Source organism: Phaethon lepturus, unplaced genomic scaffold, assembly GCF_000687285.1.
Source record: "Phaethon lepturus isolate BGI_N335 unplaced genomic scaffold, ASM68728v1 scaffold2671, whole genome shotgun sequence".
Lineage (NCBI taxonomy): Eukaryota > Metazoa > Chordata > Aves > Phaethontiformes > Phaethontidae > Phaethon > Phaethon lepturus.
This window is the reverse complement of record NW_010519686.1, coordinates 193-28,125: the sequence shown is the minus strand read 5'-3', so window position 1 is coordinate 28,125 and position 27,933 is coordinate 193. Positions and strand designations below refer to the sequence as shown.

The 27,933-nt window shown below is 38.0% G+C and overlaps 1 protein-coding gene across 1 annotated transcript in view; it reads right to left on the bottom strand.

Moving 5' to 3' along the window:
* The window catches only part of LOC104628505 (usherin-like), a gene marked incomplete at its 3' end in the record, with an annotated part of 60,896 nt that extends 33,679 nt beyond the window's left edge, over positions 1 to 27,217 (bottom strand). Inside the window, exons 1-2 of the mRNA XM_010297123.1 lie at positions 26,733 to 27,217; positions 21,633 to 21,798 (exon numbers count right to left, since the gene is read on the bottom strand). Of these exons, the coding sequence (XP_010295425.1) occupies positions 21,633 to 21,798; positions 26,733 to 27,217 (651 nt within the window). The remainder of the gene's footprint in view (positions 1 to 21,632; positions 21,799 to 26,732) is intronic.
* Between the last annotated feature and the right edge of the window lie 716 nt (positions 27,218 to 27,933).

Sequence of the window (27,933 nt, the reverse complement as noted above, 5' to 3'; positions counted from 1 at the left end):
CAGGCAGGGGAGGCAAATAGGATGAAACCATTAGCATGAATCTAAGTTTACTTTCAGCTGTGATTTAACCAGAGCTAGCGACCAAAAACCAATGCTGCATTTGACATTTTTAAAAATCTGTGCATTTATGAGCTCCTAAATTGATGCATCAGAAATGGCAGACAACTTTCTGCACAATTCAACACCTGCCTTCACTGAATAAATTGCAGAATTTACACATCTTGAACATCCATCATCTCAAAGGCTCATTTCCAACCCCCCAGTTCTGCCTTATTCTTATTTAGCATTATTCTACTATTTTTTATTTTTCCTTTGTAAATCTGCTACATTCACATTTAGCTTTTTTTCTTCAAACACAAAAAAATGTAGTGAATATACATGGGAGCAGATTCCATGACCCCAAGACTATTTTTCTCACAAACATCAATACAAATCAGAGAACAAAATAAATGGTTTATCCCAAAATTCCCCTATTCTCCCAAGCCTTCAGGTAATCTGTCAGCCGCCTTATGACTGCTTTAGAAAATAAAGAGGTCTGGTAGTTTCCACAGGTTAACCTCTGCAGATGCGTCAGGATTCCACATCACACAACCACCTCCTACTCCACATGTTGCTCACCAGTACTGATGCACAGTCTGCTCGTACAGTCTTACATTGCTTATCTCCCCTTACAACATACCACATGCAGCCTAACCCAAATGTAAAACCTGAGCTGAACAAACAATTCAGGAATAAGCACTACCATACATTTTTGTAGTGTTAGTACAGTTTGGCAGTGATGACATTATTGCTAGGGATGTTTGGGCAGATGTCTTACACCAAAATCCCCTTTACTCTTTTTTTTTTATTTTTCCCCCTCTCAGAGACAAAGCTTACAACCTTAAAATAAAGAGTTCACTTTTAGTCTTTTGTTCTTCGCATTTTAATTTTTTTATTTGGAATGAAAATTGAGACAATACAGAGGGAACTTGGCAGATCTCAAACTTGGCAAGAGATAATGAATTTATGTAGCAAACATAAGAGAACAAGAACATGTCAGGAGGAATTTGTCTAGGATCTTGTTCTCAAACAGACCAAAAAAGATGCTAATAACCGTGTTAATAGGGACAGGAGGATGGGGGGAAGCAGGGGTATGGAAACTAAAGAATAAAACCCAGGAGGACAAGCCAGCTCAGATAATTTATCTGCATAACACTTGACAAACAAATGGCGTTTTCTGCGCCAGTAAAACAACTTGCTGGTGAGTTTGCCAGTGAGCTTGGTGCTGCTTCAGCTAGAACCCTGTCTTGATTTCAAATGCATTTCTCTTTCTTATCAAGTACAGAAGAAAAGGAGTACTACATTATACAGCCATTACAATTACTTTAAATCTTCATGCAATTTTGTTTGCCCATTACCTTATAGCTAATGCAAAAGATACACACATCATAAAATTTGGTTTACCTGCTTTTATTAAATGACTTCATTCAGATTTCTAAATTCCTGTGTTTCTATATTCAAATCCTACACTACCCTCACATGGCAAAAAATGAAGTATTTAAGTTATAAGAACTCTGCACCTCTGAGCAAACCCAAATCTACTACCCACCCCTCTATTTCAAGCCTTTGAAGCAACTTGGCTGCAAGCTTGAAGGAAAAGAGCACAGGAATATAGAGGCAAGCTGCAACTCTGGCATCGAGGTAGGTTTCAATGTGATGCTTTTCACACATCTTTGGTTCTCAGGCCAAAGAGCATTTCACAGGAAGAAAACAAAAAAGGCTTGGGGCCATTCATTGCAACCACTGACTGAAATAACAGCGGGGTCAGGGTCTTTATTACGATGATATTAAAAAAGAAAGGGCTTAAGTTAACATTCATGGTTAGGGGAGATTCTTTCACTTCCAACCATTCTGTCATTTTTAGAAGGAAGCAATGACAATGTAATTCTAGGCTGAGATTCATTATCTAACTGTAGCCAAAACTATAAAGTCGACTCTGCCCTCTCACCAGAGCATGCCCATCTAGCCAAAATAGGCAACTACAAGTGTTTTAATGTAGTAAGTGTTTTATTTTTAGTTCATTCTTACCAAAATTCAAGGATGCTGCATTCCTATTCTTTACTGAGAGGAGGTAAAAACTCCAAAATCTCCCCTTTTCGCACCTCCTTAAGCTCTATAGGAAAATCACCTTCAGCCTTTAAAAACAGGAACTGAAGTTGTGCATCAGTGGAAACAGTATATGCACAAGCGATTTAGCATTAAATCACTGAATTTTTCTTCAAAATCAGGATGCTGCTTTAAGTTGACTAGAAGCCTGCATGGGGAAATGGTTTGAAATAATTCAAAAGTTTAATAATTCTTCAGTATGCTCCAAATGAACTTTCAATATGCATAAGTTCACCATAAGCAGGACTGACTAACCAAATCAGTGAATTAAACTGTGTTTTAACCCAGACTATTTTAGGACCATTACGAGAAAAGACCTGGAAAGATGCCTTTCTTTACAAGATTTATAGGGAATGCGCACACACATCAGTAATTGATGACACTGTGCACAATCTTGTTGCAGAATCCAGAGCATTTTAACTTTCACTAATACAACAGGGTAAGAACACCTGTGTTGAATATATTTTCCTGCCAGCCAGCAAGCTGGTAGAATACCAGGAAAACATTCCATTTTCTTTTAACTCTTGTTGTTAGACTGTGACAGACACTTTTCCAGGAGTTCCTGATAAAAAAAAAATCCTCAATTAGATAGCTTTTGAAATTAAAACTGCCTAAATGGGAAAAACCACCATTTTTTAAATACTGAAATTGACTCACCACAACATTCTGTCCAGAGATAACAAGTGGACTGACTAGTACTTCAGCTGTGAATTTATTTAAATGTAGACATACACATGCAGTATTAGGGAGGTAAAAACAGGGTATGAAATAAACATAAGGCATCAGCTCTAAGCTCACTGTCAAGAGTATACCAAGGCTTCTAACCACAGAGTTCAGCTGAAGGTAACTATCTGTCAAATGTAATCTGTGCAAGTGAATATGCTTAAGCTGGTGCTATGAATCAACCAAAATTGCTTTGGTCTTATTGACATTCAATTGCAAGAAGTTGCAGCTCATCCAGTCCAATAGACATCTGACAACACCAAGAGTGCTTCAGTGACAGAAAGCTTTAAATATAGATGCAACTATCATCACAATACACATGGAACTAAACTTTATGATCCTTCATAACATCTTCGGAAACTGGTCAGTCAGTCATCAGCTGGATGCCATAAGACCACATGTTCACCCCCTCCACCTGTTGCCACTTTTTGCAGTTAACAAATCACCATAACTTAAAAAGAGAGAATACAGATTGACTGACGGAAAAAGACCACTCGATCTTTCACTGCTGTCCTATTAAATCTCTCTGAAATCCACGTTTGCCATTATCATCTTTGTTCACCTTCTAAAAATAAAATGACAGATCAAAATGTGTTCAAACTGTTTGCTTTAGGTTAAGGGCCAGATCTTCAGCTACTATAAACTGCCTTTGGCTTCAGCAATGCCATTTTATACCTGCCGAGATTCAGACCTCAATTACATTAAATTTACTTTCTACCTCACAGCTGTTCATTACACCTTGAAACAAGATGTCTGATAAATGTGTGTATGTGGGATTTTGGACAATAAAGCATCTTGCATATCGGGTCCCAAAAGATGACCCAATTTGTGCCCTAACTTTGCACAACGGAAAGGAACACTACCTGCAACCATCTATGTGCTTGTTTGACCCTTCTCTCTTCAAGAACTCCTGCCACGTCAGTGGTAGATGCTCTAACGCAGCAGTGTCTTCTTCTAAAAATTTTCATACAGCACCACCGTCTACACGGGTTGTTACGTACCTGCTTACTTGCCCTTCCCAGCTCCTGCTGTCTCATTCCTTCCCTCACCATACAGTGATTTGAAACCATCCCAGAGCCACAAAGATAAAGGAAGTTGGGGAAGAGGAAATAGGTTAACTACATACAGCTTGCAACCATGTTTAAGGGGGTGTACAGTGTAAGTATTTTGGGGAGGAAGGGAGGAGAGGGACTCACATCCATGTTATGAGCACTCTGAACAGTTATGTCCATGCTCTGAGAATTCCAGTGTACAAAAAACAGAGACTTGAGGAAGAAACCTCATCAGGGGACCACAATGACAGAACTGTCTTAAAATAGAAAGGCTGGAGAAGATAAAGGGGCAGTAGAAGAAATGGTAAAGAACAGCAAAGGGGAAGGAAAAAGCATAAGGTCGGGAGGGGCGAGTTGTCTCTTTGCCTTTCCTTCTTTTGCCTCAGGCCCATATCGGCCTTTCCTTTTCTTGGCTCAACTGGGATGAATTTTAATTGCAGCCTCTCTACGTGTTTTATACACTATGTACTCTCTACTTGTGTGGAGTGGATTTCCCATTCATCACAGGATTGCAGGCAAAAATCCCGGGAGCATTTTGCTTTCCTTCAAAGTTAGATTTGCTAAAATCAATAACTTTAGGGCTGCTACCTTTTTCTCGCACATACTCCCACCTCACAACCATTTCAAATGTCATGATTTTACGATAATTTGATTTTGTTTCTTATCTCCATACACAGGTTTATATTTGCAATCTTTCCATGATAACAGCAACAATATTCTATACTGTTTCAATAACAGTATAAAGACAACAACCTTACAGCAACAGTGGAAACATGCTCTCATTTGTAGTTTTAACACAAGTCAATATCCTAACTGATCTCTAACAATCTCTCTTCCTACTGTCTCCTCCTCAATACCCTAGCATTCTTCAAATCAAAGTTCAGGTTTTCTTAGGGACCTGTTCTATGTCTTAAATATTTTTATTGCTTGGGCTTTTTTCCTGACCACCTACAAGTCTAGTGCAACAACCAAGAATCACAACTACATTAAATTGTACACGTCTTGTATGCAAACCACTGAATTTAGTATGAAAAGAAGGAAAAAAAAAAAAAAGGGGGTGCACATAAGGAGGAGGGGTGTTTCCTACTGCAGATTGAGTATCATCCCTCAGCAATATTGTAACATCTCTTCCAGCTTTATATGAGCTCTCCCTTCGCTAAAACTGTGTATCTTGGCATTTTAAATCCCCCTTCATTTTCCTGCTTGTCTCTCTTATTCCAATAATATCTTTCTTATCCTTGAAAACATGTCACTCCAATTCAGCAGTCTTATTACATATGCTCCCAGCATTTGTATAAGAGATATTTAGCTTTTCTTTTTGCCCTCCTTTACTCTTCTTTTTCACTATCTCCTACAATATTAATCCCTTCTCAACTGAAAATGGTTTTCCTTCAATCCAAGTCTTTCTTTTTGTGCATAGATCTGCTAGTTCAGCTTGCATTCCCTGAAGAACAACATAAATTTAAAATAAAATAAAAAGGGGGGGGGGAGACAAAAAGATGGAGCCCTGGAGTGCTCCTGAAGCAATTAACTCTCTGTTGAAGAACAAGCCATGTATTAACTCAAATTTGACCCCAAACTGGAAGGCAGACCAATCCATAAGGTAGTTTACAAGCTTAAGACAAACTAATAGCAATTTCATGAAGAAAGCCTTCAAGATGCAAAAATGCAAGTAACAGCAAGCAGAAGGATACAAAATAAGAATCATGTATGTCATTAATTTTTTAGACAAGGGTAATTTTAGTACTGTGTTAAAAACTGAGTGATATAACCCACACTGTCAATTATGTGACAAACAAGGCCGAAGACAAAGAAAGATCGATGCGAAAAGAGACAGCTTTTGAAATGGTCTGTATTTTTAAAGAATTAGTATTAAATAAGTAAACACTGTTTTAAAATAAACAGTGGAATCAGAGATTAGCGATTCTTCTGCCACTGAGTATGCATTCCAATTATGGATTGGCAATTTTCATTTAACCTTTTGTTGGCAAGTACTTCACCAGCATTTCAGCAGTATGAGGTAATATTAAAATGGTTAACCACAGCTCTGCCACTTTCTACCCCAACCAGCACTGTACCAATGAAAAATATTCTTTATTGCCTGTGTCAGTAGAGCTCTATCAATCTGTTACTGGTGCCTCAGGACAGAATAAACGTATCTGGGCAGGGGAGTGGCAGAGAAAACAGGAGAGCTCAAGATTGCAAATACAGGTTCTGTTAAAAAATAAAACAATTAACAAATAAGCTTTTTTTTACCTACCATTTTGACCACTGATCAACCTCTGTTACTTTTACATGGAAAGGTTTAACAAGTGGCTCTTGTGCTGCAAATGAGTTCCAAACAAGAACACATAATAAGAGGATCCTAGGCATCAGATCCGAAAATACATGGAGAACAATTGCTTTCTTCCTGCATAATGACTCTATTTTCCCCAAGTCACAGAACAAATCAGGTCTGAGATATGATGATCACTATAGTAACATGAAAGGAGACAAGTATTAAGGATTCAACAAGCTGCTTTTTAGCAGCTAAACAGTTACATAGACTTGCCAAAATTAATTGAAACAAAAGGTCTGAAAGTACATTTTACATAATCTCATAACAATGCACATTTTCTCTCTGCCCCCTCCATTTAAAATACAGCACAACCACTGATTCTGAATTTTCCTGAACTACTTGTAATCATGTAAATTAGGGATGAGATGTAGATGTCAAATGAAACATCCCGTCTGAATAAAGTCGCTGTGCTTCACTAGTCAAAGAATAAGCAGATACCCACACAAATGAATGGAGCTGTTACTAATGTACAATTATTAACCCTGTATTACACTATCAGCTTTAGATTACATTCTAGTCTTTTGTATCCATTACATGTGAAGAATTTTGCAGCACTCTGCTCAGTGCTGGGACTTGTAAGTCATTCCCAAATTTAATGCAAGAATACATTGGTTCTACAACAGATGAACAGCTCTGCTGGGACTAGAAGGTTGAAAATCCATGCTTCTGTCTCTTTTTGTGATGATTTACATAAGAATAAAGCAATTATTATCGCTCTCTGAATGCCTTGCCACAAAAGTTCGACGTATCCAGTTAAGGGATTTTTGCAAATACAGTCTCATCTTTTCTTTCAAGAGTGAGTTTCTCTTCATGGTCAAGGATCCACAAAATTCTGCCTTTGATTCCTTTCATATTCCTCCCAAAAACCTTACTTCAGGCCCTTCCCTCCTCCTCTGTGCCCTGCTTTCTTCCTTCTATCACAAAGTCCTTTAGAAACGGTCATTCAACTATTCCTTTGTACTGTAACTCTCCTACACTTTTTGATGACAATTCACTGTAAGCTACAATTTTCATTGTTTTAATAACTGCTTTTCTACAAAGTTACTAAGCATCTTGCCAGCAAAGCTCTGCAAAGCTGAGATCTACTACAAGTAGATACAAACTGTGCTGTTAACTGAACATAGACCAAACCTTACTTAGGAGGACTGTGTTTTGATAACTTATTGTTAGTAGCTCATTTTTGGAAAAAGCTAAAGGAAAAAGTTTATGCAGCAGCTCCCTCAACCAACATGGACGGAGATGGGCCAGGAGAGGACCAGGGGAGGCTGCTCAGGAAGTTCATAGTGGTTTTCTGTGCACTTCAGTATACAGGCACCGAGTTAGGGCACAGAAAGGCCAGGAAGATTACTGATCAACAGCAAAGATGAGGATGTCAATAAACACAATTTAAGGAAAAGGATAAAAGCCCTTCAAATATAATCAAACACACTTAGAAGTCCAGCAGAAGAGTGGTAATCCAGTTTACCAACCTGCTACATACCTAATTAACCTGCCCTACAGACAAAAGGTGCATGTATAAAGGACAAGTAATAAATTGAGAAGACAGAACATCTGCTCTCAAGAGTCAAGCAGGCCACCTACAGAAGCTCAGAGAGATGAGAGACTTTTTCTGTTGACCAGTCCTGACTTCAAGAACCACAAAAGTCCCATAGGACATGGTCATCAAGCTAGAAAGGCACATATGTCCGAGTACTGAGGGTAAATCTTCAGGGTAAGAATTTCAGTGGAAAGAAACAGAAGCTTGCAGTTCTGAAATGTCAGATTAGGAGCAATATTGATAGTTTAATCTATGCTGCCACTGAATATCACATGCTGATTTGCCTACAGGTGCAACAACAATGAACCTCACAAGATATATAGGCCATCTACAGTCAGAGTCAATCGGGTACACCTAAATACCACCGGAAAGGAGAAAGAGGAAAATATTTTGGCTTTAATTCAGGAGGCAGAAGATCAAGACCAGTGCCATTCTTTGAAATGCTGACGGTATCACAAAAGGTCAGACAAGCAAGGTTGCATGATTCTGTACACAACCGAGAAAACAATACACGGAAAGAAGATTTAAGTCACTTTGAATTGAGAAACTTTTCTGGAATAGATAGAATTAATGAAGGTAAGCTTCTACACTCAAATCGGGACCGTTTACTTGTTTATCAAATTAGGAAAGAAACCAATCAAGTTTAAGGAAAAAACAACTTTGAAGTATCCAAAAAGAAAGTCCTTACAAGCATACACGTAGACTGTAGATTGTGACAAAATATGGCTATCTCTGAAATCTAAAGCCCAAGATGTTTGAATCTGAATGTCAGGAATCATACCACCAATCATATGATTACATAGATCATACCACTGACAGAGTGTTGCTATACCTTCATGAAAATTCAAATTTTGATAAGGTAAATGAGCTGCTGTATTAAAACATACTACAAAAGCTAGTATTTCCAGCCCACTTTTTAAAAGAAAAAAAGAAAAATCAGCACCTTCGGATTCAATGGGAGATCAGAAAAGCAGTAGAAACAGAAAATACAATTTTCAATTAGCCCTGCACAGATCAAAGAACAATGCAAAAATTAAAATTATAGACATGATGCATGACCAGCTCTTGGAGCAATGGCTCTGATAATCCATCAAATCAAGTCTCTACAGGGTCAATCGGTTGGAAACACACATGGATAAATATTGTATACTGGAAAAGGCAATTCTATACACGTGGCTTTTGTGGAAGGAAATCAAGACCCAACTTTAAGTTCTTTGAAGTCGTTAACATGCATGTGGATAAGGAAGAACTGACCAATATAATATACTGGCTTTCCAGAAAGGTTTCAAACTCAGTAGAGATTAAATGGCCACATTTCAAGCAGGCAGTTTCAGTAGGTAACTCCAACCACCTCTGCTATTTAACATTTTGTATAGGCTTGAAAACAGTGGTTAGTGAGGTGAAAAAGGATGTCATCAATACATCCAGACAGTAAAAGTCGAAGCTTACTTCAAAGTTACAAAAGGATCTCAAAATTGTTAAGGAACAGGCAATAAAGTAGCAGACTAAATGTGCTAACCACAAGGTAGTAGACATGAGAAAAATATTCTTAACTATGTAAACATAACATTAAGTTTTGAACCCTCACTGCTAATAAAAAGTAGTCTTGGAGTTACTGTAGATAGTCATCCACTAAGCAGCAAAACTCTCAATGGCACAGAGTAAACACATCCCTTACTGGGAAGGAAGTGAAGTAAAAAACCACAGAACTTCATTGTTTAGAAATTTATGATGCAAAGTATCTGGAATAACAAGTGGAGTTTGGACCCTGGCATCCCCAAAATTATAATAGCATAACCCCAAAAGTTTCAGAAAAGATCAGTGAGGATGATCAAACCGCAGAACAGCTTCAATATCAGAAACAATTATAACGTGATCAAGTTCTATAACCAAAATATCAAATAGCATAAGAATGATAAATGGAAAGCAACTGACAAAAGAAATTGGCAAAAAGAAGTTTGCAGACAGCAGATTTAAAATAAAGAACAATTTCACACAGCCATAATTGCATATGAGGAACTCACTGCCACAGGATACTAGCAATACTGAAATATAAATGATAAAGTAGACAAACTAAAAATAGGTCAGTCGGTGGCTATTGAATACAGTCTAGTTTAAGAAGCTTCAAAACCACTGGTTGTCAGAAAACAGGTCAGTGATGCATCTAAAAGCTGTTTCTGTGCATCTACTCTTCTTTCATACTCGAAGACAGAACATCTAGACAGACTGTCAAACCAAAACAGCAGTTTTTCAATGATGCAAGAGTTATAGCATTATTGAGCTGAGGCATGGGAACGAGATACATGGACAGGAGTTCTTCCCCCTCTTTCATCCCAGAACTTACTACTTTCCAGCCAAGCTGGCAAGTTGTTCAGTGCCAGGAAATATTCTTTGATTCCATGAGAAAACGATACATGAAGACTTACCAGAAGATTCCTCCTATGGACTGCCACAAGCACATATGGATTTTGCATTGTACAGGATCTACACATGTAATTTGTGTCACCTTCCATTTGCCACATGCACAGGTGATAATGCAAGATGTACATGACAGTTCAACACATAAGTAACAGAGGTTGTATAAAGGACAATCGGAAAGTTTAATCTTCCATTTCTTGATCAGACTTCTGACTTCAGTCTCTAAGCTACAGAAACCTGAACCAAAGGCAGTAATTACTTTTTCTTTTAAATAACCAGGAAAAGCAGAAGCTGCTCTATTTGGCTGTACACATGAAGTTTTTAGACTCTTATCAAGTAAGTTTCAAGTATCTTGTGAAAACATCTACTTAGCAACTAGCACAGCATAAAGAGGGAAGGACAATGGTTCGGCATCTGTGATCCATCTTTACCAGCAAAGAAGTTCAAATCCGTTGCCAGTTTTCTGCTCACACACTGCATGCCAAGAACTACCTTCTGGAAGACCTTCTGCCCACATTGCAAAGCGTGTGCTCTAAAGGGTGACACTCCAGTGTACAACTTCAGGCTTGGTCTCCCCAGAAAGGAATCAAATTCAAGTACATCAGCAGTGCTCTTCAGTGACGCAAGATTCCAAATAGACAGACAACAAACCTACATCCAAAAGAACTCTTCCCTTACACAAAACTGATAATGTAGATGTACCCTATGAGTGTCCTCTTAACGTTTTATACCAATGGCCATATCAAGTACACACAGCTACTTCCAATCTCTCAAAGTTTGCTCCCTCGACAGCTCATGGGCACACAAACATACAAATGGAAGAGCAGGCATATAGCTGCAGAAGTGTACCTAAAGTTATACTAAGCAATACATATCTGGGAATCCACTTCTAAGAGGTGTACATAAACTTGTATCGAAGAGATTAGTTCAGAATCAAAGACTATCTAGTTTAAACAATATGTTTTTGCTTATGTTTCTCCCAGTAGGACTCCAGATTTCTATCAGTCTGAAAATAGTTGATTCCAATGACCACAGTTTAATTCACAGGATGCTGTTAAACAGCACACATCTCTCTCAGTTCTTCTAACTCCAGCTATGAAATTTTTACTATTATCCTTAATATTGAATTTGAACACTTGAATAACATCTTTTTTCTTTACCTTTCAAAACATTCTCCTCTAGTAAGTAGGCAAGCTACTTCTCTATGGTATGACACACCTTTTAGATTCATATGCCACCACAATATTAAATAACAAATTTTTTCCAACAAAAAATACACTTACAAATTATATGTACTATAACTACACATGACAAATAGACGTATTGCATATTACAATGGTCATTAGAAATTTTATTCACAGCTATTAATTATCCTTAGAAAAATTATGGTATGCTTAGAAAGAAGACTGAAAGTTATTTTCTAATTGAAAAAATGAAAACACCCCATCCCCCCACAATTCTAGAGTAGCATAGATCATTATTCATCTCTACTTTACTCATTTTTATCTAAAAAACTAAAATTAAATAAAAAAAGCAAAAACACATCAGACACCAAAAGCACAACCTTAAGAATTTGAGACTGGGGGGAAAAAAAGAAAGCAAATTATTCTTAACATACTGCTTCCATTATTAAAAATACAATTTAATTGGCTGCCACATATTTTTGTATAAGGAAACAAACTGCTTGCAAAACAATTTGAAACTTGATAGATTTCAAATCTCATTTGAAACTCTCCAGACAAATCAGGCATAGCTTCTGCAAACCATTCAACACTACCTCCTTCCAGCATTGAACATACAAAGGCTTAATTCCATTCCTACTATATATGATATAGACTTCAGTAGGATTTGCATCTGCAATTGAAAAAACATTTGCAATTTCCAGAAGTGTAGTCAAGATGGCATTAACAAAACCTGTGGTTTTGGCATTCTCCGAAATTAAAGTCTTGGCCCAGATGAAGTTCCTTGTCTTGTGTTCCCAGACAGCTGTTAGACTGTAAATCTAAAACTGCAAATATGCAAGAACTTGCCTGAACTCATATTCAGGCAAGAAAAGTAGTAGTTTAAGAGACAGTATAAGCAAAGGCATCTAGGAAATATCCCAGTTTCCCAAGGAACTGAAGATATAACAACAAAGACCTTTCAAATCAACACAAACAGTTGACAACCTAGTACCCACGGACCAGAAGAAGAGAAGGCAAGCACCACAGCAGGATTTCTGGATGTAGCACAGCAAGTTACTAATATCAAAGAACCCCAAGGCTGCAAGTTCAGCAGCAGCATCTGAATGGCCTGCAACCGTAGCAGATTAAATGAACCAGTTGCCAAAAGAGCTACGCTCATTGTTTCCAGGAACAGTTCTCTAAACAGACACTCAAATGCATTATACAGACTGTAACATGTTTTTTATTTCTGCTGTTGGGAGCATAGCGCCAAGCATATGGACAGACTGTACCCTCCTAAATATTTTCAACACACAATTGAAATTAATAGACAAGAAGCTCTAATCATAGAATTGATGCAAACTCACCCCTCCCTTCTTGGGACTGACAAACTACTCCTAACAGATAGTAAGTGATGACTTCAAACAAGAGATCCAATTGATTTGTTAAATTAAAATGCTTTATCATGTCCTTACTGAACTTAGGGAATACACAGTTTAACACACCTCATACTTAGTAACACATACACCAAGAGTGTATAAAGTAAATGTTTTCCTCCCTCCTTTTAAGTCTCAGGTTCTTTGCTTTTAATTTAAAATTTAAAGTATTCAAAAACTTGTGCAGAAAATAAAAGGATTTCACAAATTGGAAAGGACAAGTTTTCTCTTGATAGTCAAACAGTTATGATGTAAAGCAGTCTCATTAAATCATAAGTACTTTAACCTTTTCTTGAAAGAAGTGGAAGATTTAAAGATTTATAAAGAAATTTTGCCTAAACTAGGAAATGACTCATATTTGACATGTATTGAAATGATAATGCTGATTTCAATAGGCACTCTAAGAGCATTTTCCTCCCAGGAGAGTAATTCAGTCATGGTTACCTCTCTGCATTTAGATTTTAAACTTACTTTCTAAAGCTTTTTATGTGCTATAGTCTGCCAAAACATGGCAGAGTTACACAGATATGATCAAGCAAAATAAAGGCTAGTAAAAAGATTATTTTTATAATTGCAGACACTAAATATGAAACAAATATATCAATCTGACATGTTCTCAAAGAATCACCTATTTCAGGAGCCTTGGCTGTATCTGAAAATTCATTTTTAAATTCCACTTTTCTTAATGGGTTAAATAAATTCTGAAGCGTCAAAAGGAAAGTGAGAGACCCTTAACAGTGAATCTGAAAAAGAAAATACATAATGGAACTGCTGTTACTAAGTGGCACAAATCTGATATTGGTATCACTATGTGGAGATAATAAGGTACACAATTGGCCTTAATTATGCATTACTATGTTTTCAAATTTTTTATTTCTTTAAAAGTTCTTTTTTTAAGACACCAGTTTTCCTGAGGTTTCACTTCTGTGTATATCAGATTCTTAAATTAAGGCTATATATCCTTTACTCCGCTGTGTACCTTCAATCAGACTTTTTCCTAATATATACCTAAAAAGATACAGTGATAAATATCATTGAATCGAGATCAAACACACAGAAGGACTATAAAACTTTCAGAAGTCTGAAGGACTTGATCCTCATCAACTGAAATCAATTGAAATAGCGGCAGTAATTTCAAGGAAACAGGATCCACAATTTGTGGACTTAAAAACACCAAAACTGTTTGAAACTGCAAAATGAAAAAATAAGTTCCTTTACAAATCATAAGCAGTGGAAGATAAAGGCAGACATCATTAGAGAAAAAATAAGTCATTAATTGGAAAGCAGAAAAAATGGTCAAAATTCACTTTTTTTGCAAATACACTTTAGCTTACCTCAGCAGAACTTTTCAAGGATGACTTCTCAAATATTTATTTGGTATAAAGAGCAAAGAAATGGATAGTCAATAGCTCTGTCAGCAATATACCACATATTAAGAAGGCTGCATAAACTATTAAAAGGTATAAAGTTACTCTTAGACTGATGCCATCTAGTCTCAAGTAGCTTTTTCAACAGTCCGTTCCAAGACTGTTAGTGACTTATGTCCAACATCCCGCTGGCAGTGGTTGTTACAGTAATATTGCAGGAAAAGCGAGAAAAGAAAAAAATCCCATAGTCCACCTACAAAACAACTGATTGATATGAATTCCCATCTTTTCTTGTTGGATGCACTATACATTACCCTTTTTATGAAAGTTACTGAATTTAAATTTAAAAAAAAAAACAAAACAAAAACTAACATTTTCTTACCCCCGCCATTCTGATCAGAATGATTTTTCAGAAAAACTCTGCTGCAATTAGAACAGACTCTGTTTCCAACTTAAACAGTCCCTTTTTCTTCCCAGTGTTTACACTCTAACAGATTTAGACATGAAAACTTCTAGGAAGTTTACTAGTTAAGTAGGAAGTATGACTTCCTACTCTTCACTACAGTTAATACCCAAAAGAACATCCTCCAAATCATCTTCTGTAAGGCCTGCATAGAGCCTTCCACTGTCATCACAGACTTAGTAGCTCTGTTCTGAATTATATTCCTTAAATATGACTGACCAAAACTGTACATAACATTTTGCACAAAATCTCACCAGAGTCTGGAACAGCAGCAATGACGCTTTTCTCTCACTGCTGGGAATGCCTCGCCTGATACGTTTCCTCAACACATGCCATTTTTGTGGCTACATCATGCCATCATCATCACTGGGACTACTACTTCCGTCATTTTCCAATGATTAACTACTTAGCCAAAGATTTTGTGGGGTATTTCAAGTTCATTATTTTGCATTTTGTAATACCAAATTTTATTTCATGCCAGTTACCCTAGTCCTTTTGGTCATGCCATTCTTCCTGTATGACATCTTACTGTTCCTGTTGACGTCTCTCCACATTATGTTACCGGCTAGTATTATCAGTACACTCTTAATATTTCTGCCAAGATCATTAATGAAAATATAACATAAGGCTGGTCCAAAGACTAATTCTCAAGGAATTCAATTGCTTTCTGCCTCCTCCCTCCCCAGGATTATAAGCAAGTTCCTTTGAGCAGTATCTATTGCCAAGCTTCACCATGAGCATTCCCTTTGACCCTACAACTTCTTATGGGTTGTCACATCAATGCTAAACTGAATTCCAGATAGAGGAAATCTGACACATTTACCTTTCCTGAAAATCAGTTTTCTCATCAAAAACACCTAAGAGGTTAGACAGTGATGAGCTATCTTTCATAAATCCACGCTGCATCTTATCCCCTTTTTTCATTTAGCTCCACATCTTTATCTATTCCTTCAAAGATCTTTTCTAAATCCTCATATGCCACTGTGTCAAGACAAATAGGTCTGCATTGCCAAGATCCTTTTTCTTTCCTCTTTGTACAGGCTCTGGCTGGGATGGAGTTAAATTTCTTCACAGCACCCTGTATAGTGCTGTGTTCTGAATTTGTGGCTAAAACAGCATTGATAACACACTAATATTTTGGCTGTTGCTGGAGAGTGCTTGAACAGTGTCAAGCCTTTCTCTTTTCCCACTCTGCCCCCACATCCTACCTCAGCAGTAAGTTAGCATTAGGCTAAGAAGGTGGGAGAGGGCACAGCCAGGACAGCTGACCCAAACTGACCAAAGGGATATTCCATACTGTATAACCTTATGCTTAGCAAGAAAAACTGGGGTAGAAGGACTATGAGAAGACAGGGTTTTTTTTACTTCCAAGGTGGCTGCTACTCAGAGACTGGCTGGGCAGTGGTCTGCTTGTGGGAGGCAGCAAGTGATTGCCTTCACATCATTTGTTCCCCTCCCACCCCACTTTCCTTCATGAGTTTTCTCACTTTTGCTATTGCTATTCTTTCTCCCACTGGTGGGGACCCTAGGTGCTTGGCTGCTGGCCAACATCAATGCATGACACCCTTCCTAAATCTAAGTATTATAGCTCCACCTTTGACTTGCTAGATTTGCATAAAATACCTCTTTGTCAAAGGATTTAATGTACCAGTTCTTTCAGAATTTTTGGACAAAGACCATCTGATTGCATCAGCATGTACACCATAAGCTTGCAAATTTATGTTTCTACCTCTTTATGACCACTTCTATTTCCATATGTTCATTTTTTATGATTCATTTCCATATGTTCTCATTCCAAGAGAGTGGTCAAGCATTGGAACAGGCTGCCCAGGGAAGTGGTGGAGTCACCATCACTGGAAGTGTTCAAAAATCGCGTAGACATGACGTTTCGGGACATGGTTTAGGAGGCATGGTGGTGTTGGGTTAACGGTTGAACTTGATGATCTTGAAGGTCTTTTCCAGCCTTAATGATTCTGTGATTTCCATTACCCAGCTTGCTTTTGCTCTGTGACTGTTATTATCATTATTGAAAACAGAAGCAGAGTATTTATTTAGTTTGCAGACCTTACTCAAATAATCCTTAATGTCAAGCACACCTTCACTGTAGACAGGTCTTGCCTTCTTACACAAAAAAATCATAAGAACTTTTTACCATTTCACAGTCATTGCAAGGTCTAATTGTGCTTGACATCTTTTACAGTTTTGTTTCTATTCCTATGTAGCATTCTCTGTGAATTTGCTTTCTCATTCCTCAGTGCTTGCAGACTCTGGCATAAGGGCAGAGATTCCTCTTAATTCGACTATTTTTATTTTTAATAACCTCCAGGCCTTTTTTTCCGTTCAGTCTCTGGCCTCCACAGTTCACCTTGTTTTATTAAAATAGTCCTATGTGTTTGTTCTCTTTGAAACCCAAAAGTGTACTTCCAGAACAAAAGAGTTGTTTATTCTTCCATTTCAACTGAATCTAGTTAAGAATACTCAACATTATTTTTAAGACCCACATGTCTAATAATGCCCTCATCAGTTAACAAAGCTGGCATCCAGACTTTCTGCTTCAGCAACTACTTTATGAATAAACCTTTCATGCAGAACATACAGGAATGTTTGGGGCCTGCTCTTGTTAGTAGAACTTTAATTTCCCAACCATAAACTGGAGAATAAGTCTCTGCAATGACACAGTTCTTAGCGGTAGTTCTCTCTAACGAGTTACACATCTAAATCCAAAGCCAAGGGTTTAAGTTCCTAGATTACTTCAGTAGAATTAATTTACTAGCCTTCTCTTCCCCTAGAATTATTTTATTCCAAAGAAATTCTTTTCCATCTGTGCTGTCCTTTCTTCTTCTTCCTTCTTATCATTTAATTACTATTTGGTGCTATTCCACCATTTAGCTTTCATTTTTATCATTTCTCAATAGGCATATGCTCTTATACCTGAATTCCAAACATATCTGCCATCCTACCATATTTCTGCTCCCTCTAAATTCAGTGTCACATCTGTAGCCAATACTTCACGCTCCTCTGTCATTGTGTCTGTTGCACAAATATTTTCAGTTTTTCCTACAAACCACTCTCCCCTCTTTGCACACTCCCAGCTCCCTCTGTCATTGTGTCTGTTGCACAAATATTTCAGTTTTTCCTACAAACCACAGGAACTCTCCCCTCTTTGCACGCTCCCAGCTCCTACTGACTGCTTGCCTTTGGAGCCCTTTGGCCCGAATCAGTCTCATATTAGGCATACCTGTGTTCAGAGATAGACCTAGACCCTAGCTCCTTGGCAGTGGTGTCTCTCATGGTCAGCTACATCACACACACACACTCTTCACAAACTACAACCAACCTGCTAAAAAACAAGCACAAAAATCCACCAATCTGCCATGAACACTTATCAAAACCAATTCCCACAGTATCCCTTGGCTGTTATTCCTGTCACCAGCTTGGCACGCAAAGCTTTATGCCTCAATCCCCCATTCTTTGGTTGCAGCCACTGGGTGTGCCAGCCAGCACATGCACTGTCACAAACAAGATGCATAAATTCCCTGTGAGCCAACCAAAAAGCATTGTTTTTTTTCTCAGGGGCAGGATCCATTTAGACACCCCTATTTGCTAACCATACCAGGAAGTGCTAGCTTTCAGTAAAAAAAATTTTTTTCTGAATCAGACTCATCCCAAATTAGACTTATTGCCCCCATATTAGACATATCAGATCATTAATTTGATCTGCAGTCACTGAGCAACAAGGCATCATGCCAAAAACTTTTTTCCTCCCTGTCCACCAGACAAACATGCAATACTGTGCATGGCTTTCAACAGCGCTTTGCAATATGCTGTGGAGAATATCTGGTCAAGTTTATTTCCAATACAATTTACAAGGTAACTATTTTGACCCACTGCTGTCACCCACATTTCCTTCACAGACCTAAACCACCACAGAATTTGGTAGGAAAAACTACACCATTAAAAAGTCATGCATATTGAAGGCCAGGGATATTAATTTCAGCATTTAATGCTTCTGAAAAATTTTTGGGAAACGAAACTGTCAACAGGTTAGATGCCCACACCTCTGGTATGAAGTTAAAAGAGATGTCATCACGTATATCTTCAGTTACCACCAGTACATGAATTATATTACCTAAAAGTTGTAAAAGCACATACTTTTTAAAAAAAATAATCTGAATAGCTTGTGCCTATTATGCTTCATGCATAGAGAACATAATTTCTTTATTTAAGATTCTGTTTAGTATAACAGCATCACATCCCAACCCTCTCCCTCTTACATTCACAGATGAGGTTTTTAGGGGTCCTACAACTCAAAATAGGGCAATGCAACTATTTGCTCCTTTTTTTTCTAAATTACATTTTTTCCAACTATACAACTTTGTTATGTGCACAAAAATATATCCATGCCACATTTCAAACTTTCTTATTGGGAACAGTACTCAGTTGTCCTATAAAAGAACATTCACAAACATTATTTTCTTTGAGTCCAAAAATAATAGCAAGCAAGCTGTCACACAAGTCTGAATATATATATAATTTTTTTTTTTTTTTTTTTTTTTTTTTTTTTTTTTTTTTTACATCAGGACACGTCACCCAGCTCTGGCTAGATCCCAATAAAAAGAATGCCAAACAATGTTCCAAATTCTGCCAAGTAGCTAAAAAAGGTGCTGAATCTATTGTTAGGTTAGTTAAACCTAGGATCTTGTGGCTAAACATCACAGCCACGTACATGACATTTCACATCTAACAACAATTTCCTTTTTGTTTCTGTAGAAGGAGGTTATATAGCAACTACACTGATAACACCACACCTACTTCAAAACCAGCACAGCCATAGGATGACTGCAAACTTTCCTAATTTACTAGCCACAGAGCTCAATCCTAGGGCTTACCTTTGCTAGAAATTAAAGGTTATGCCTACAACAGTGATGCAGAACTGAGATTGCTAATCCTTTACAGGTATTAGAGGCAGTTTCACCTCAACAAGACAGCATGGAAGTCTACATGGTCTGACTGACTTAGAAAAGCTCAAAGTAGTAGTAGGTCATTATTGCATTCAGCCGCCTCTGCTGCTACCTCCCGGTAGCTCACCTACAGCCCACAGAAGGGTCTCTCCTCCACACAGTAGTGCCCATACCTACTGCATGGATATCACCTGGGGAGAAGGCTGGTTAGTCAGAGAAGTCAAAAATCACATTTCTGGTAAGATCAGGCAATTTGTACTTTTAGCTGTAAAACCCAGGCTCTCCCACTGCCTTTAGCTAAAATTACTGATGCCTATAAAACTACATATTTTTTATGTAGCTTTATCTTCAGAAGACTTTTTCATCAGCTTAAGGAAACACCTATAATCAAATATGTATCATCACAATATATAAACATATATCATCATCAAATACTACTGTTGTCTGAAGACACAGACACTTCCACAGGAATGTTACTTTTGCATATTTTTGAGTGGTGTCTCATTCTCATTTGCCATTTATTTCTCCATTTATACAAAAAAATGCTTTTGGACAGCTGCTAAAAGAAAAAACCCAAACCTTTTCCTAAATTTTCATAGCCAGACCTAGTGCTAAATGGATCATGCTCCAGCCATTATCATCTTTAATGGGAAGTTGAATCCTACAATACCACAAACTACAGAATGTAAGGTTCTACCCTGAGTTCAGAAATTTGGAAAAGGTATTACGCCTGCAGGCCCTTCAAGGGTCTAGGAGCTATACTTCTTTATTCCTGCTAGGCATTGAACAACTTTCCCCAAAGAAACAAAGGACCAAATTCTAAGAAGTGCTTGAGGGTTCTTTCTAATACAATTTAAGATGTGTGTGTATTTAAATCCAGCCCTTTCACTCTCCACTTTGCTATCTCAGGCTTTAGCAGTTTCTGAGGCTACTACAAAATGCAGCTGACAGCAACAGCAGTAATATAGCACCCTTGGAGTGTTTGAAGTGTAAAGTTCATTAGTTCTACCTTAAGGTCACTCTTTTAATCCAACAGCCAAAATCTTATTCACACTACCATGCTGTTATCCTGGAAAAAAGCAAACTGCAAAAAAAATCAAGACGTCAGCTTAGATACTTCTTACAAGTGACAATATCAGCACTAAAAATCCAAATCACAGTCAATACCTTTTAGCAAGTTTCAAGAAAGCAGCAAAACTATTCTTGATTGTACTGTAAACCAAATGAAATTTAATAGAAGCGATAAAGGAAATGAAGGAAGGAAGAAGACAAACATTTCAATACCTGATAATTGTGTTTTATAATTATTAGTTGAACTTGGCTTACAAATAGAATTTACTAGAGCATCTGTTGGGAATTACAAGACATGCAAATAACTGAATTTTAATTTATTCTGTGTTTGTTTACTGATTTTTGTACATACAGTTTAAATTTTAACAAACTCAATTTTGCTTTATCCTCAGTGGATATTTGTACACTTATTAAAAAGTTATGTCAACAGAAGACTTTTATAACACAAGGATTGTGTTTTAACAGTTCTGAATGATATTTTTAAAGTAAGAGGTAATAGCTATGTAACTTACTAGCTTGATTGATGCTGCACAAACACATACATGTTTACTTATGTGCACTGTAAGAAGTTTTTAAAATTAAATGGGACACACCTCTGTAAGATAAGTACATTAGCATGTATAGATGAGGGTGGCATTCTCTTTTTTAGGAAATAATCAGAGACCCAAGACTTATTGATAACCCTAGAAATAAGTAGCTTTTCTTCACCCCAAATGCTCATGTTCTTAAGGGCAAGAATTTTCAGTCTGGTTTGTTCAGAAGAACAGCCACAGCATTTCTTTCCAGTGCTAAATTAGCAACCACCTCAAAACGAACTCCCAAATTAAGATCCTTACCTGCAAGACTCAAGAGTTATCATTTACGTCCCCCAATTTACCCTTTTATATTTATACACTTACACCATTCTCACACAAATGTTGTATTTCAACAAATATTAAATGCTTTTTATTTTACTCACCTGCACACTAAGATGAATCCATTTCTTCACAAGAATTCTCCCCAGTGTCATTACTTTTATTGGTGGCTGCAAACCATTTACTGTGCGATAATAAAACATGGTCTCTTTCTCAGAGATTGTGAGTTTGAACACAGTCTGCCCATCAATAGCCTTTTCTATCACACACCTTTGGAAATAACCAAGAAAAACAACATAAGGTCAGAAGCACACACATATACACATTCTTGCCAAGGTGCTATCCTGTAAAGTGATGCTAACCAGAATGCATTAATATAAACGTTAAAAATAAAGCTCTGGAGAAGATGCTCAGTGACAGTGAAAGTCACAGGATGTACTAAGCGCAAAAAACTTTAACAAAGATATTTTCTATCTTAATCTGTGAGTATTTTGTTTTGTTTTTTTTTAATTTAGAGCATGCAACCCCAGTTCACTTGGGGGCAGAAGAGGGGTCTGCTTTGCATCCTCTCTTCAGGTTTCCATGACAGAAACCACGGTGGCTGGCCAGCACTGCGCAGGCCTCTGCTGCACTTTTCATACAAACCCATGCAACATAGTACATCCTGTGGAGGCACTTACATTTTTCTTAGTCTAACAAGGTAAATGTAATATAACCACAAAAAGCAGTACCAATGACATGTTCTGGAAATAAATCTTCCATCTTTCCACCAAATCTGTCCAGCTAAGGTAGCAACAACACCATTTTTCCCTACGCTCTCCCTTTGACACAGCCTTTCTTTAACCTAAGAGCAAGGCAAGCAGACTCTCCAGCCACTTGTGAGGTTTTTTCCCCCCACAAAGATTTCACATCAATATCAAATGCAACACTGATACATCAGGTACAGAGAATACCACATTGCACATCTAGCTGCTGAAATATTTTTGCCAACCCAACCACCATGATGCTAAGGGTCCTGAGAAAGCACAGGCTATGTATGCTTCTGAAACAGCTATGTATTTTATTAAGGTAATTATTAGTACAATAAAAATTATGAAGTTCTGCACTCCCGTTTCAGCTGCTTGAGAAATGCAGTACCCAATTTACTGACCCATGAAAAGCCAAATATTTCAACAGTTATACCAGGCTAAATTAGTGCACTAAGTCACAAGAGAGAAGCATATAAAATTTGCATGAGGCCAGAATTTACTTGGACATATTTCAGAAAAAGAAAACCAAAACAATTTATCTACCGATAAGCATCTTCACATACTATGCATTTATAAAAGAAAAGTATCAAAAAGGCTGTTCTTTGATACTGCCATTATTCATTAATTCACCTTTAAATTCAAAAGAATAATTAATTCATTTTAAATGTTACCAGTTTATCCTGCTGGAATGTTGTCAGTAAAACAACTTGCAAAATGCAGACTTCTGTTTTCCAAACCTTACTAAAAACACATTTCTTAATATATTGTCAATGAGTCTTTTCAATATTTTGTTTGCTTGTAAACATGCTAGTTTTGCTAGATAATAAATGTGAGGGAAGGCTCAGCTAAGTAGCAAAATATTTAGGAACTGGATTTACCAAGTTCCTGGATAAACAATAATTGGATAATCCAGTTTTTTGTTTATTTTAGTTATCTAAAACAAACATCCCCGCATTGTTTTTATCCCCAAAGGTGTCATGACTTTAAGAAGGGAAGCGACCTTGATGTACATCACTTTGAACATTGGAAAGAAAAAATGTGAATTGTGTCTCAATTGACTTGATTTCCTCTGAAAGAGAAAAATTCAAGAGGCATAAAACAGAGGGGACAGGGGAGGAAAAAAGAGAGAAAAACCCAAACTAACACTAACATAGGTGAAATAGACATAAGCATTACTTCTGACTTTGAGCACAATTTTCCATTCCAACCACGATTACAGAGAGAAACCACTACTCTTCGTGAAGTTTCTAACTTCTGGTAACCTCTTGGTCCCACAGAGCCAATTCCCGACTACCATAATTCTCTACGGTGGGGTTGAAGAGAGAAAAAGCAAACAGTGCAAATCTGCTGGGTCAGCATTCAAAGAGAAAAAAATTCTAGAGAATCTAACACGGCTGCACTGGTGATCCCCACACATTAACTGGAGCACTTGCAAAGGGGAACAACTACACAGGTTCAAAATCAGACATATGGTATCTTAAGGCAACTCCCCCTTTCAGTCCAGTTCCTATGGTAAAACATCTGAATGGATATAAAGTAATAGGATATGATTAGTCTTTTAGATAAATAAAGTTTAAAAAAATATATCTACTGCCCACTTCACAATCAGGTTGTTCCCCCTGAACCTCCTGCATGTAAAAGGCCCCAGCTCATTTCCTAACCACCACCACCGTCTTCTGGTCATCTAACTTCCAGTCACCCCAATTGATGCCAAATTGATTGAAACTGCCTGTAATGACTACAAGATGTATGCTAAGTTTGTACTCATATTCTTCTCATATTCCATTGCAAAGGGTTATCATCACATGAAATTTCCTATATTGTGCTAAGGCTTACTTACAGGCTATGCCCAGGCTTACTGAAAGCATTTCTATTAACTGATGAGTACATGCAGTAAGAGAGGCAGCATGGGGAAAGACTAAAATTCAGGGACAAGAGCTCTGCTCACTTATTGCACTTACTGCCTAAAGGGAAAGTAAATTTAAAGACTGGAGTACAAATGTCAATGTTTTCTCATTATTGTCTGTCTTTTCTTCAAGATTTCCAATATGCAGTGACTTAAAAGCATACCTACAAATATTTATACTATATATCTTACTTCGAAGAACATTAGGTCTTCAAATAAATCTGTAACATGACCTGAGTTTCGTTTCTCTTTGTATGAAAGTGTATTCTTTCCCAGATTCTCTTAAGAAAACTTGGTATATGAAATTGTTGAAGAAAATTCTTGATGTCTGATTATCCACATGTTTGCTCCCCCAGAATGTCACAATCTTTAAAGCACATTCAGACTTTGGATCCTTGCATCAGCATCTCTCACTTCAGCCAGCACACTAACTTCTAGCATAAAAATCTTGCTATTTTCTTACATGGGCACATGCCTAACAGAAATATCACTGTCTTTACAAGGATGCAATGGGATGCTATACAGCAACACTCCTAGCTTCTTCCCTAAGTACCCTCTAGCAGTCAGACCATGCAACATTTAGCATGAAGAAACACATTTAGTACGGCATGTCCAAAAACCACAGGTCTGCTTGATGTAAGAGCACTCTGCCAGCAAACAAAATACCTTGTTAAACTTTCAATTATTCTAATGGTAAAAAGAGCAGCTGGTTGTGGCTCATCTTCCTAGTGTTTTGGTGGCAGCGCAAAGACTTTGTCAAAATGAGTCCCAGTTCCATGAAGTCCCTCTGCTGTTATAATGGGGCTTAAAAGGTCTCACAAAAGACATCAAGGGGGGACAATTCCCCATCAGGGACTGCAAAATATAGGACATCTGGCAAGTCAAACTCCTTCTGCCAAGCTGAAGGAGTCACTAAACCAACACAATAAAAGGAAAAACATCTTAGTTTGCTGTAGAACTATTTCTCTTTTGTAGGATGTCTTCCAAGTCAAGATTCAATGGCTATTAGTGTGCAATTACTGTTTCACCACAACTGGAGCTGTGTATTCCTTTTATGAAGACAGACAAATTAACACACTTCTTCCTGTAAACAGTGGAAAAAAAAGAGTCTGGACAGTGGCATATCATCCTGACCCCTGGCATAACTGTTGTCCAACTTCAGTTTTCAGGACTGGGCTCTACCATTGTCATTTCTACATGTTGAGTAGCAGCAATCTCACAAGACAGAAGAATGAAGTGATCTATTACAAAAATTGAATAAAAACATTTAGATTTTAAAGTGATCTATAAAACCCACTGAACAGGAATACGTATATTGTGTAGTTATTAACACAGTAGCAATTGAAGGCTAATGTTTTACACTAGTCCATGGATAATCAGACATCGGTAGAGTCTGGTTTCTGCACAGCACAATCGTTTGAAACAAAGGACATACATTTCATTGTTTTAGGCTCCATGCAAGCAAAAGCCTATCACATTGACTGAAGAGTTTCATAGAACTCACTCAACACATCACTGCAACAGCTTGCTTGGAAATCAGCAGGACGTTTCTGCTTCAAGGTAGGCATATGCTCCGCTGAAGACTCTGATATGCCCACATGTATGTGGACATGAACTCACTGCATACGACAACCCTAGGATTGAACTCTCTGCCAGTCAAGATTCAAACAGTATATAGAAAATGCTGTCTATGAAAGACATTAGGCCAAAGCTCCAGAGACACCTTTACACATACCTTCAGCTGAGCTGATTTAACTGAAGCTCAAATTGAAGTCACTTTTGCTCTTCAGATCTCATTTATTTCCCCTCCATAACCACAACTCCTATGGCTAGATTGATTTTTTTTTTAAAGGTACTTATCTTTGTATAAAGCACACTATAATTCTACACATACCGTTACAATTGTAGACATTTCTATTGTTTCTGATGATTTTCACACCCCTAGACAAAATATTTCAAAGCAGCATGCAAAATAAGTATCAAGAATGATACAACAGAGCAGATGATTAGTTTCATTCTAAGAATAAGTTATGAGCACAAGTACATTATGTACACAAGTACACAAAAAACATTTGTGACATCTCTGAAGGAAAGTACTACACTTTTTGTGTACTTCACTTTAAAGATGATCTGCACAACGAGGGTAAGAAAGAGTAGGAGGCTTTGCATTTTGCAGTAGATGAAAGGAACTTTTTTTCCACCATGAAAAGTAACAGAACAAACCCCTGACAACGTATTTTGCTAGCAGCTTTTAGAGAAATGAATGTGAATCAGAGATACGAGTTTAGACTTTTAAGAACAGACATGCACATTAGGTGTGGATAGTTCCCACTGAAAGCAATTGAACTATCATCTGAGCCAACGCCACTGAAACTGAACCTACTTGTCTTGACATTTGTGAAGGCCCCAACCTAAATACAGTTTTAAAACGTCACAGTTTCTCACTGTACCTTTTTAAAATTTTAAATAGCTTGCTAATAATGACTGTGACTACAATGATCAATTTTTTTAAGAGCACCAGGAAAGTAAACACCTTCAATACTACTTACATTACACTTTCTTGCTCAGGTTTCAACCATACAGTTAACGTAAATGAAGCTGCAAGCCTTGGAGAACGGGGAGTAGAGAAGCAATCCTTGCGATTATGAAAAATAAAACTGGAAGCGTTGCTGAAGGACCCTGGATGCAAGTCCTTTTTGTCCTCTGTGATACAGGTACCAAGGCCTTCTGAAAGAAGCAGTTTGTAGGAAGAAGGCGATGACCTGTATGGACATTCCTGAACACAAAACCTCTGGGTGCAGGACATAATACTTTCAACAGCCACTGAGCTATGACAAAAAGTACTTCGGTCTGGCAGCCCACAAGTGGCTTGAGTTGGCACGATTGACACATTTTTGAAAGCTCCCACATTTTCAAGCCTAGGGAAATGGCCCTGAGAGCTGACCAACACAAAGGAGTCATAATAAGTTAAGATTAATGTTTCAATAGCATGAAACAAGAAACGACACCTCAAGGAAAGAGCCCAGCAATTCATGTTTACAAAAAAGCTCCTCCTGATTAAAGCATCTGTAAATAAATAATGATGTCCATGTCAGTAGCAATGTCCTCAGGTGGTACGCTTTAAGAGTTTATGCAGCGTTTCATCTTCAAAACACTCATGCAAGGACTTAGTCACAGGGGACATCTATGTCTTCTGGCCAAGTGGGTGACAGCCGGTATCTGAAAACCATAGAAAACAGACACAATCCATGCCCTTTTGCACCAACAGAGACGATGCCCCACTAGGGATTTTAAGGGTTCAAATTCTCCTTCCAAATTTCCGCCAGCAGGTCCACCTGCACCTTCGCCAGCTACGGCTAAGACATCTCTCTAAGTGAGGGCAACGGGACTAGGCCCACTCGAGCCCGCACACGCTGAGCAGAGCTTATCTCAGATCCGTCGCGTCATGCGAGGCCGACGCTCGGCTTTGCGTTTTAAGGTAACGCGTATGGAACAAGGCAGAAGACCAGGGCACGCGACTTCAGCGTCCGAACGTCTTTCCTGAGGGTTTCCAGCTAGTTCGTTGAATCTCACGGTTGCAATCCCCCGGCGCTTACCTCAGCTTTACACCGCTATCCGGGAGCTGCTCGGCGCCGTCCCCACACTGCGCTACCTCAGGGTACACCGAGGGACACCCCCCGGCCCCCGCTCCTGAGGCACACTGGGTGCCAGTGAGCAGGAGCAGCGGCCTGAGACCCCAGCGATGGATCA